This window comes from Apteryx rowi, unplaced genomic scaffold (assembly GCF_003343035.1).
Source record: "Apteryx rowi isolate R43461 unplaced genomic scaffold, aptRow1 scaffold_0, whole genome shotgun sequence".
NCBI classification, from domain to species: Eukaryota; Metazoa; Chordata; class Aves; order Apterygiformes; family Apterygidae; genus Apteryx; species Apteryx rowi.
The window spans coordinates 10,081,609-10,094,962 of NW_020447195.1; the positions used below are offsets into that span (position 1 = coordinate 10,081,609).

Sequence of the window (13,354 nt, forward strand, 5' to 3'; positions counted from 1 at the left end):
AAACCTAGATGAGTGTTGTGTGTGCTAATTCCAAAATATATCTTGCACAATTCCATTACATAAAGGTTTGGAAATCATTAACTAAGCAGGTTTGGGTTTTTCTTGTTTGTTTTTTTTTAAGAGATTATATTCTGAGGGGTTCATCTACAACTGTGCACCTGCATCATATTATTAAATGCTTTTTCTAGTGTCTTAACCTTCAATTATGAAAACAAGTACTTATCTACAAAGCATTCTAATCACAACATGATGCAAAGCCATGTTAAGAAGGCTAAAAAGTCTTTACTGAATTTATTGATACAGAAACACTTAATAAAGTTTTTAAATTGCATAACATTTTTGCATGCCTCAAGCCAATTTTACTATAATTTCTATACATAGATTTTTCAACTTACACAYTGGTGATTAAAGCAATTTGAAGTTTCTTTTTGCACATTTACTGCACTATCGAAACCTAGAATGGAGTCACGTACAATTAAAATGAAGACTACTTGGAATACAAAAAGAAACAGTAAAAGCAGGTAAAATTCCTAGAGAGCTTACAGACAGACTATACAAAAACAATTAAGCTACAATTACTCTACTAAAAATGCATACAAAACTACAGTGCAAGTGCTTGTGCACAGGGAAAATGTATTTACAGTTCCCCTTCATTTACAGGCTATAAGCAATACTATTTCACAATTATATTACACATAAAATTTCTACTATGGGTTTGTTTGGATCTGTGGGGGTTTTTTTGGACAAGGGGACAATCTGACAACCTAGAACATAAATTGCCTGTATATATATTTATTCAACCTTATCCAGGAAAAATAGCAGTATTTTATGCAGTTTATAGAGTGCTACAAAAATCTAGCAAATGTAATAAAAAAGGCAGATCTGGTGAAAAATCTGATAAAATATCTTTTATAATTATGGGGAGAGGGGAGAGGGAGGGAAGAATCAAACAGGGCTAAATGAAAGACACTCTCCCTTAACTAAGTCAGCTTTAATAGAACCTCAATATGGTTTATTCATATAAACCTCAACTTTAATGGTAATTTTTAAAGTAACTTCTTTATGACATCCATAAAAAGTTTTGCAATTAATAAACTAAAGGATGACCTGATAGGCTAACGTAGGAGGCATCCCATACTATGCAGGGGCATGGAAACTGTGCCATAATATAGAAAGGCACATTCCTAGCATGACAGCTATTAAGCAAAAATGCCTAACAAATCTAGAAATAACAGCCTTTGGGGAAGCACAGAGAAATACTACATATAGATTCTATTAGGCTTCCATTTACCACCATATTCAGGATATTCATCAGTAGAAAAAGAAATCCAYTGTAGTTGCCAAAGTTATAAAGTGGCTACTTCTAAATTTACAGAAAACCATCAGCTCAGTGGCCGCAAAACTGCCCCATTTAAAATACAGAAACAGAAATCTAAGGGAGGAGGATGGCTTGGGGGTTCCATTCAGACCAGAAGTGGAGAATTAAGACACCAGAGGCAAGATATGGCCTATGACTATTTCCTATTAYAGGACACTAGCCACATGACACTGTGTATTATCAGATAATGTTCTCAAAGATACACAAAAAGCCTATTAAGCGAGGAAGAATTCTCCACCTTGGGCTTAGATGTACAGGAGTTTATCCRTTTAGTTTCAAAGCTGTTCCAGGACTTTAAAACACTATTTATCATTAATGCAAGCAGTGCAGCTCAATGCCATTAACTGAATATCCAGCATGTTTTTGGCAAGACAGTCTTCATTCACTCCTCTTCAGAAATCAAGACAGCATAAAAAAAAAAATCAAAGTGATACCTACATAAGTGCTTCTGATGGGGCAATACCTTCTTAACACAGCTGCACTACCTACTGAGAGGATTTTGTCTTCTTCCAGCTTTAGGGGTACTCCATATAACACAGGTTCAAGGGTTTCTTTCCAGCCTCTGCTAGTTTAGGTAAATTTTTCAGACAGGCTGAACTAAGTAAACTCACCCTTCCAAACATGAAATCTCTTTCCATCACCATTACAGAAAGACTGGGGAATAATGATTAGAATTCACATCCACAAAACTGCAGAGTGCAGTCTTTCTATATAAACCAGTTAGAGCATCCACTTAACTGCTGCAGGCACAAAATGAACTACCAAGACCTCATTCCACCTACTGTGCATGGGCTAGGTTTACCCAAGTTGTATTCTAGTAGCCTTACTACAGCGGAGGCCCAGAGAGCAACACCTAAGAACTACATCAGTAGCACAACCACTAAATTTGCCTTTCTAGACTGTTTCCGGTTTCTACATACCCTGTACGAAACTAAGCTTGGCCGATTTCCCACAGTACAAGCCACTCTGTCCAGGCTAGCTCTCTGCACTCCACTTYGTTCAACCCAACAGACATACACTATCGCACACAACAGAAAAATCTGCAGATTTTGCTTTCGCGGTCAGTTTTCACAAACTCACTACTACGCATCTCCTTGTCTGCCCTCTTCTCCATTCAGAATTACTCTGTAAATGTTTCCAGAAACAACAGTCACAAATCCGACTACCCTAGCATCCTGTCAAAGCCAGCTAAGCAGCTTCGCAGCCCTTGCCTTACGTTCCATTAAAAAACAAAAAACTCCACATCTCATATTAGACTGTATTTCACTAAAATAAATGTTTCCCATGAAGAAAACCAATGCTTTGTAAGACATTTCTACCTTTTACTAAAAATATATAGTTTATAAGCAAAACTGAGACCAACCAAAGGGGAGCTGATGCTTTCCTTCTGCATTCAAAACCTGGATGCCTCAAGGGTTAACGCCAAAAACTTTTCTTTCATGTCTGTAAAAGTTGTGCTTTTTCAGATTTCTGGAAGAAACAAGATTTGCCAGGTCAGTTTTTACTAGTAATCTTCATCCTCCATTAAACACATACCAATATAAACCCATGGCAGGTTTAGTGGGAGAGAGCATGGACAAAGGTCTTTGGGGAGCTGCTTAATAATATTTTAAAACTGCAATTTGGTAGAGCAGCCATGAGATTTCCAAACATCTCTGTGCAGTTAGTATCGGGGAATTAAATCCTCCTTTCTGTAAGCAGCCGAGCATTTCACCAACTTGCTTCCTAAGGAAACCCTGCTGTAGGATAAAACTATAGCACACAACTGAGAAGAAAGAAGAAACTTAAAAAAGCTATCATGTTTAAGTATACAGCAGCCACATTCCCCAGCCAGCCTACTGCCTTGTGTGGTCATATTAGCAGGCAAGCAAGTGGTATACATTTGTCAAGCCCTAAGTAGTACTTTATTTTCTGTCTACTTCCCACTTTTTAGGAGAAGGAAATTACTTTTCTCTATAATAAAGCAGATAATATTTCAAGGGATCAGGCAAAGGCAGACTTAAGACCTTTTCCCTCAGAAAGTTTACAGGGGGATCTGGCTTTAGTTCAGAGGGTTTAGTTTCTTCCTCCTCTCGTCTCTCATCCTCGAACTCTTCACAGTTGTTGTTATCATCCGATGGGTTGGAGATACGACTAGCGAAGACCTCTTTGTCCAAGAAAACAATAGTTTCCATGCGACGGCGACGCACACGTCTTCTTTTAAACCTTGGGGGGTTCTTCAATCCATTTCCATTTTTGCTCATCGTTTCTTGATGTATTATTTTTTTAATGGTTCCTCTGATGGCTATGCGAGCCAGATCCTGGAGGCTGCGAACAGCCACTGGGGCTAAAACAAAAAGAAAACCATGAACAGATATTGAGGAAGAAAAACACCCCAAGAGTACTCATCAAAAAAGTTATATTCACTCAAGTTAAATCAAGCCACTTGAATCCCCTGCTGTGATTACAAAAACAGCTCTATTCAATTCCTGTCAGTTCTGATAAACTGCATTGTAACTTCCCAAACAAAACTTAATTATTCGTTTCTCCCATTAACTGAAGAAAGAGAATGGGATGAAAGAAGAGTTTCACATTTTGATGTCAAGTCCCTACATTTATTTTAAGATACACGTGTCTTAGACTGTAAGACTGTAGACATAGTCACTGAAACTGTTTAATAGCACAGAGGGAGGATATTTTCCCACTGTAGATAAGCAGACCTGAAGTCTACTTAACTTTTCCATACAATGACTTTCCTATCAGGAAAATACTTCAGCTTTGCCAAGTTCTCTACTTATAAAACATAAGCAACACTTATGCTCTTCAAAAACTGTTGCCACTTAGTGGGTGAAGACTGGCTGGAAACCATTTGGTAAAAGTAATTAGAAGCATACAGTAAGTTATTGTATTAAAAAAAATACCTCCCACATAAATGGCTTGGAAGACTGTTCTATCTTCTGCACTCTGCCAGTATACAAATGCACAACATAACACGCATCTCATACAGCAAAGAAAAAGACTCATTGATGCACACACATCTATAAACTAAGATGAATTAAACCCAAACCAAAAAGTTTCTTCTACTGAAGACTAAGTATTTTTCTGATCCAAACAAAGGAACTGGGAAGAGTAACATGTAATACCTGCAGGCCTCACTACAGCAGACACCATAAAAAATATGCTCAAATGGGCACTTAATGGACTTCATAGCACTGTACGGACTGCTGAGCTGTTTTATCATGCACAGACACCTTTCCAGAATAAGAACAAAGCCCAACTAATCTCTTTATGGAAGCATCTCTGTCTTCATGTGTTCTTAAGAGGACTCTCTACGCTGAAATCTTAATCTAAAGATTGAGGCCACTGGGTACAACCTGCACTTGAAACAGCTAACCAAAAATCGCATAGCTTAGGTCCTTAAAGTGTTTCAGGTTCAGGAAAATTCTAGATAGCTGGGTAGCAAATGCAATTGGGTAGATGCAATGTTTGTCCACAGGGACAGTCTGTGCATTTTCCACCTGTAATATGCTCTCATCATGGCACGGTGCCCAAGAACCATGACAGTATGTGATTCAGGGTTGAAAGAGATGCCTGCATATACAAAAATTGTGACCAAGTATCCCACAAAGTTTAGGTACAGTTTCACAACAAATCACTTTTACGCTGTTCTGATTCTTGCACCAGGCCTCCTCAGACACACTCAAAAATAGATCAAACACGAGACTAATAGAACAACTGTTCAAAGAAGGAAGCAGCTGGAGTAATTTTCACAAAAAGAAAAGAATTCATAGGGATGTTATGTCTAAGGAAGCAATGTACAGCTAGCAACCACACAGCAAGAAAAACAACCCCTGTATTTAAGAATGTTTGTACTCACGCAAGTGAACAAGCCTGGATTTTCCCGAATCTGCATGGTTAGGCTGAATCAAAGGAGCAAAAGAAACAGCAAGAATCTTCTTGGTTTCCCAGGCAGAAGGACCAGTGCGTGTTATCTTAGTCAACTAAACCAAAACAAGCAGATCATTGTCCATTGTGTGAACCATGTCAAGATTTTTAAACAGAAAATGAACAAACAACTCCTTGCCTCTGCCTGGTCAAATGGTTAAAGTACTAGAAACTACAATCAGCAAAAAAACTAGGTAAAATAAGGAGAATCATTGTTCTTTTAATAAAATTCAGAACTCCTGAAGGGATTAGCCCTAAGTAACTTCATCCATTGTAACAGAACATGGGCAATGGCAGTTTGGGTCACACTGTTCTCCCAGTTCTTCACCACATCTGAACCAGAACAGCTATGTCTGACTATTGAGAGAATRTATCAGTCACCGATGAACATTTGCTCTCGAAAAAGGTCTGCAGATCATGCAGATCACTGGATTTCTGCTACAACTCAAATTTCTTACACCAATTAATTTCACAGCATCTTACTGGGAAGATATTCTGCAGTCTGCTAATCTGAATTACCCAACTAAAGGCAAAAGGTTACACACCTACCGCATCAGGCATTCAAGTCCATTAAAACAATACACCTCTTCACCAAAAAGACAACCTGAATGACAAGCTTGAGTCTGCACACAGGGCAGTTGCCCACTTTTTATTAAAAAGCAATCCACTGACATTTACAAATATGGGCATCTTTGATGCTCTTTCATAAGCCCCTATGGGCATAAAATTTTCTAAAAACGTTTTAACAGTTTTCAGTAAATAGACCAGATTATGTAATTTGAACAAAGTCTTCTTACATTTTTCTGCAGCATGAAACTAACTTTGCAATTAACAATAAAAGATCATAGTTCWACCAGTCTGTGCCATTTTCTGAATCTCTTAAATATTATGAGATGTGCAGAGTTCAATTTCACTCATAGTGAAAACTGGTGCATCTTCTACTTTCTTCAGCCTACTAAGTAGGTGCTGCTACATAAGAAGGGCAAGCTCAAGAAGAGCTGCTGACAAAGTTAAGATCAGAACTAGAATTATCTGAAAGGGAACCATGGGTAGAAAGGCACCTCACCTTCTCCTCCAGAGGCATGACAAGAATTCCCCCAACTTTCAGCAGATTCTTCATGTAGTCTTCATGTTCCTTCTGTACTCCTGCACCACAGTAAACACGGTCATACTGAGTACAGTCTGGAGAAATCTCTAAACAATTGCCGGTAACAAAAGATGGCTCACAAAATTCAAATCTGAAAATGAAGACGTTAAGACATATGTCATACACAAATATTATCATTTATCAGATGAATTATTTTAATGATTCTGGAAGAAATGAAACAATGTAAAATACTTAAAAACATTTCACAAGATTTCTTCTCCCAAGCCCAAGTATTCTACAGATTATCAGAACAGACCACAGCTGCAAGTCTCAAAACCACAAGAATACTGAAATGAGAATTCACAGATGAGAACTTCCAAAGAGTACATATGCATAACTTCACGCTTTATTTGCATACAACTGTTCAGGACCAGCCATTTTTAGTTACCTGATGCAGGTTCAGTTATAATATCCACATATAAATATTAAACTTGCAATTCCAACTGTAAAAGTCTTTTGAGGACTGCACCAGTGTTTTTTGGCATTTTCATAAGCTTTTAAATGGCTTTCAGATGTTCTGGGGAACTACAGTCTGATGCTTCAGAAATATGCTGGCTTTGTTGAAGCCCATGGGAGTTTTGCCATTAGCTTCAAAAGAACCATGATTTCACCCTTCATATATAGAATTTCTGCCTGTAACGTTTCTGATTCAGTTTAGAAGCAAAATTACTAATTTTATGATGCTTCTTATATGYTCCAAATCTACAAAAACATTAAGTCCTACATTTAAAGGCTGTTGTTGATAAAAGTTGTGCAACATATCCATTCCTCTACTGTCATCTGGAGAGAGGCAGCTTAACATAGTACATGTTTATTCATAAACACCTCCTGAAGCTTTTTGCTTTTGCAAAGCGCGCTGAACATTCGTAGCATTCGGCTAACAATTCCTACACATGGTGTTCCCACAACATTACCCAGCAGCTACTTCTGTCAGCAATAGCTATTTTTCAGTCATATTGATTTTTGAAACTCAGATTGATCGACTCTAGTTTGTTTTTAACGTATTTGCTTTTTGCTGAAGGCAATCCAAAGCATTTTATGAAGAAATAAGCTATTGGCCAATTTACCTGTGTAATTACTGCAGAAGTCACTGGCTTTTATAGAAACACATCAGCTTAAATGATGTGTGTAAATAAGACAAGATCAATATCCAGTTTAAACAGAATTTCAATGGAACATTCATGTCTAGAAACCTGCCATCTATACAAACTCCCAATTAATGCTATGGAAACCCATTCCTCGTGCACTAGAACTGTAGCCTCAGTTCCCCCCCCCCCCCAACATTCATCTAGCAAATATTCTAGTTCAGCTGACTTTTTTGCTTTATAACTACTTGTCTGGAACAAGGGAAAAAGTCTTCTTTAGAATACCAGTTCAAACAATAGCAATGTGGCTCTTTACATTGAAAGAGAAAAAAACAAGCAAACAAAAGACCCAGTCATCCATGTACAAGCACCTTCTATGCAGAAAACCTTCACTCTGCTACCAGTATCAAGAAAGTACAGCCCTGTCCCCAGTAGCTTTCCAGTACAGCAGGAACAGCACAAGGCTGAGCAGTTTAAATTCCAGCGTTAAAGACTTTTTATACCCCACACAATAGAAGGACTTTCAGGTAGCCAGAGATGCTTTACCTCCTCATGTGAGCGAACTACAGGGCAGATCCAAAAATAYGACAGCAGCAACTTTTATTGCTGAGGTTACTATTGGCAATGGTTATCTTGCTGGAAAGTTATTACTTGTGACAGCAGCAGATTGGAGGTTGTAAGGAGGAAAATAAATCAGATCTCAAGCAGCTTTAGTACCAACTTAATCATATACCTTCATATTTTAAAACACCCTCTTTCTGTCTCAGACAGAACATAGYAGGCCATCACAGAAATCTGTTTATATTCTTGTGCTAATCATGCTCTCAGATCAAAAATACAGCTATTATGATTTACAGGCTTCAAGGTGTTACCTGCAATTAGATGTTAATATAAGATTTTCAGCTTCTTTTAAGCTATGCAACATTAGAACTGCTACTAAAACACTACAAAAATTTCTGAAACACCCTCCTCCACAATTCACATCGGCTTAGAAGGTCACACACTTCAGCTCAACAAGCCTAAGGAGCCAGAATCCTCAGATTACCCTGGAATCTAGAGCTGCCATGTGGGAGCAAGAACTGCCACAGCTAAAACCAAACTCACAAAATGAAACCTAATGGGTAYTCTGTATTCTTACTTGTCAAAGCTATCACTTGTTTTGATGAAGAAGTCCAGTTTCTGCTTCGCATATTCGATCACATCGGAATGAAGCTCCACACCATGATTAACACCAAAAGGACCTGTAAATTTAAAAGAACACCAGGATAATGACTAAAAGACAACCATATGAAATCCAGCAGAACTGAACACAGTTTTGGTTACTTCTTACATAAGATTGATTGCTCCTTGAGTGTCAGACAATCAGTGCTTGCCCAGGGTCAGGTATTTTAATAATACAATGTGAAGTGCAAGGCTATACCTGCCATTYCTGACAGTAAATAAGGTCGTTTGTACAGCAGTCTATTTTGAAYCATTTTCTCTTACTTATGCAGGAAATTCCTCTATAGTAAGGAAGTATTGATACTGAAGAAATACTATTGCTGTGAAAGTGACCACACAAAAAAAACTCGGATAAAGCATGCACATGTAGAACCATAGCCTGTTTGTTTTAATAAATCCCTCAAAAGTCTTTATATAGTTTTTATACTTCCTTGCTGATATGCTAAAAATCTCTTCAGCAAAGAAATCAGGAACAGTCACCAAATATCATACCTCAATTAACTGCAAAAATAATTTGGAAAACACAGATGTTGTTCATCATTTATATTTTTTGTTCAAAACTGACTTGATATCTTTTCCAGGAAAAGAATTCAAGAGCCCTGAAGTTATATGTTGACATTCTAAATAGTCTCAACAAACCTAGTAGAAAACCACAAACATGATTTCATGAAAAGTCACCGGAGGTGGAAGTAAACTCTATTCTGACAACAAACATTTCAGCAACTAAAATTCTTGACCCCCACACAAGAGGATAATAGGTATCCTACGGTCATTCATTATCTACACTAGCAGCCAGAACCACCACAATTACTGACTAAAATTCTTTAGGGTGACCAGTTTGAAACTCTGGTCATTGCCTAGACCAAACGATTCTTACCAGGAAAAGACTATTACATGATTAAAAGCAGATAAGCAACAAATTTCTTATACTCAACAATAGATCTGAATCAGAAGTAGTGTATTCCATTTACTTCTTGAAAGGTAGARGACAAGCTTTCTGTAAGTAGAGCACCAGAATTACCAGTATAATATTTATACAATTACACTTTGACGCTTTGCTTTGTGCCTACTGTAGAAGTGGTCACGAAGCCAGTTCTGATGTCCTAACTGCTCTTACACAGCTTCTGTTCCCATCTGTATGTTGGTAAGAGTCAAAATTAGATCTCAAACACATTTCGATCTGGACTGGACAGTGTAAAAGCAAACGAGGCACAGAGCAACTACAGTCACAGGTTCCTCAGACATGTTCAAGCCTAGTTTAAACAGTGTGGCGCTCGTGCCAYCTTGAGCTGGGCTCCTGCATACAGGGCAACAAAGCCAAGTTTGTGCCCAGTCCCGCAGGAATCCACTGAAGCCACATGTGCAACTGCATCATTGCCTACTCTAACTTGCCACAGAAACGTGGGCCCCAGCCAGTTCCTGAACAAAGGCTGCAAAACCCCCGAGTAATTATCCAATCTGATTAATGCATTCTTTAGTTTTCTAGCTACTTTTTAGTTTCATTACATGAGGAAAGCTTCCGTTCTAATTTCAAGACTTTTTTTTGCTTTAACTCAGTATAAATAGTTGACATGGCTGAAAAGATACTTACCCAAGATGAGTCCAACCATGGAACTCAGATAACCAGTGCCACTGCCAAGATTCAAAAATGACAGCCCTGGTTGTAGATCCAAAGCTTCCATCACCTCAGAGTAAATGCATGGTGCCGAGAGATGAATATTTCCATGTTTCCATGCCAAGTCTTTGTAGGCATTGTCTTTGAACTCTTCCAGATAGTAGTCTGCTCGATCAATGGCTCGGAATGCCTGTTCCACCAGTTCCGTCCGGATGTATTGCGCTTCCTTCAGGTTATCAATTAACTCATCATTATCTTCTCCCGCACTCACTGCACCTCCCATCTTCAACAGTTTTCTGCAAGTTCTATAACTAAAGAGGAATAAAGGAAGGTGAGGCCTAGAACATGCATTTGAACACTAAATGAAGCTGTTGCATATAAAGTAATTTGAAGGAGACAATTTCTTTGAGGACTTAAAGTACAGCGAGCAGCGGAAAAATAATGCCACCCCCCAGTCAAACAGTTAAAACCAAAATACAGACCAGGTATCTAGCACCTGACACCAGCATCTCCACAGGGAAAAATCAMAATACACAATTTAGATGTGCAATGTCCATCTTCATACACTACCAACACTTTACCAGCATGTCAGCTGTTTCACTGAAGCCTTCTATATAAAGGATTATTCTAGCTCTTGTGCTTACAAGTCATTTTTTATTGCAAGTCCAAGCAATAATAAAAGTCCAGCTTGCCTGTCAGAATTCTTGCTACATGTAGACTTGGTATTTCTAGTAGTATCATGGAGAAGTTAAGAGACTAAAAGGGAGACAGTAAGAACCAGAAAGTCTCAAATGGCATATTCAGAGAAAAGACATCAGAATACCAAGTCCACAGATATTTAAAAAACCCTGATCTAGTCATAAACACAAGTACAAACTTACATCCTTTAGTAAATATGCTTCTACGCAGCTCTTTCCTTTAGAGCTTCAAGCATCATCATCAGTAAAGGACATAGCCGTACCRACAGCAACTGAAGAGAAAAATTCCACCGAAGCAAACGGAATTTCTTAGGTCTTCCTAAGTCCTAATGAGCTAATCCCCAAATTGGGATCACTTCAGTAACGCAGTTTTTTAYGACTTACAGGCGCTGCTGATTTCACTGATCATCTCTAGTAACAGAATCAAGTGTCCTTTTGTGGGGGAAAGAAAAGCAAGCACCTTCCTTGACTGTGCACTCCACTAAGCTATGCTATGCACTCCATGCAGTAAAAAATCTATAACTTTTAGAGAAGAAGGTATAGAGGGAGAAGAACATAGAAGAACTTCTCACTTTATTATAATCTAGGTTTTCTCCATCTCCTAAAAAGTTCCACTGCAGAAAACACAATGGTATTTTAAAATGCATTTATTTACAGTGCCTTTCTGTGCTAACAATAACCACAGAAGCAGCAGCTTTAGAGTTCTTTATGAGGATCAGAAGATCTGCCTACAGCTAAATTATCAGGGGTGGGAGGTTATTACAGTCAGCAAGAACAAATTATACACTTTCATTTTCAAAGGAAAAGAAAAACAACTGCAGGAGTCTGTGGAAGTTTCACAGTTATTCAAATAGCATACCATCCTGATTACCTATAGAGACACACAAAATATGATATATTTAGGAAATTCTAGTGGTTTTTTAATACATTCATGYCTCAAACGCACCAATCCAGTTCCAGACCATTAACAGCACTTCCAAAAATGCCATCCTTCTCCTTTCTATAGCTACTCCTTAATTTCCTTTACACAAAACTATTGTGCTTTACTGTTACTTCACAGTGGAAAAACATCAAACTTAAGACTTAAGTGGGTTCATGAGCCAATTTTATTCCTCATTTTTTTTCTTCTTACATACAACTTGTTGTAACTGCACAGCTGCAGATTGCCTATAGATTTGGTCATTACACCTCACATATTGTTCAGCATTAAAATATTCTCTTCTGTTCAGGTGTTAGTTCTATTGACTTTCTTTAGTGCATTTTGTTCTTATGCTTACTTCTTTCCTCTACTTTGGCTCTTTTTTGCTATTAAAAACTGCATTTTTATATTTAAAGCATGAAGAACAGTTAAAGCTTTATCAGTATTCCACTTTGGATCCCCCCAAAATTCTCGCCGTCTCTGATGCACGCATGTTGCACCAGGACAACTGGCCCGACCTGGTTTTAGCTCCACAACTGTTCTTGCATATCCTATGAACAGCAGACATTTTCTAATGAGATCAAGGAATAACCAAGTTGTAACAGGTGTGGGTTACTTGTGGRAATGACTATTTCCACCGAGTACTGGTCTATTTTCAAAAAAATAAATGTTTTAGCAGCAGATTTTAAGAATCTGCTCATTTAAATCCCTTTTCTCATAACTCTGTATCTCTGTTTCCTATTGTGACTCTTCTCCAACTAGAGAAGGGAACAGAAACTACAAGTAGGACTTACTTTAAGAAAACCTTTTAAAACAAGACCTTCTCCCTCTACAGTTAGCACAGTAGCACTTTTGATGGGTTTTGGATGAAATACAGATTTCCACAGCTTTAAACAGGCATGGAGTTTGCATGCAAAAACTACAGTCGTTAGCAGATCAGAACACAGATACCAAACCGAGCAGCCTTTCAGTGTTGAAGCATCCCTTTAAATGCATGTTGCCATCTTCCCCTTTTCAGGGGAAGGAAAAAAAAAAGAAATAGTCTGTCATGAGAAGCTGCATTCAGACAGCACTGAAGACAAAACACAGAAATCAAAGCAACTGGTTACAAAACAAAACCCCAGCAGATGCGCCGCGGCGGCCTCAAAACAATGCACAAGGCACAGAGACACGCAACTCCTCGCCCCAGCAGCGTCGCGGGGTAAAACCCGCTGCGACCCCCCCGCTCCGGGAGGAGCGGCAAAAGTGACCGTGCTTACCAACACCTTAACCCCCTCAAACAACAAGTTAAAAGCAAATAAAGACAAAATACGCCACAGCGCTCCCCTCCCCCCCCCCCGCTTGCCCTGAGGAGACGGTGGGGCGGG

The 13,354-nt window shown here is 38.5% G+C and overlaps 1 protein-coding gene across 1 annotated transcript; it reads right to left on the reverse strand.

Moving 5' to 3' along the window:
* Window positions 1-262: 262 nt before the first annotated feature.
* Window positions 263-12,951, reverse strand: PCMTD2 (protein-L-isoaspartate (D-aspartate) O-methyltransferase domain containing 2). The gene is made up of 6 exons (XM_026090663.1): window positions 12,782-12,951; window positions 10,347-10,681; window positions 8,673-8,775; window positions 6,369-6,540; window positions 5,235-5,358; window positions 263-3,704 (listed from the first exon to the last, which is right to left on the reverse strand). Exons 2-6 carry the CDS (start codon window positions 10,651-10,653, stop codon window positions 3,322-3,324), a joined length of 1,089 nt encoding a protein of 362 aa, XP_025946448.1. The 5' UTR covers window positions 10,654-10,681; window positions 12,782-12,951; the 3' UTR covers window positions 263-3,321.
* Window positions 12,952-13,354: the final 403 nt, after the last annotated feature.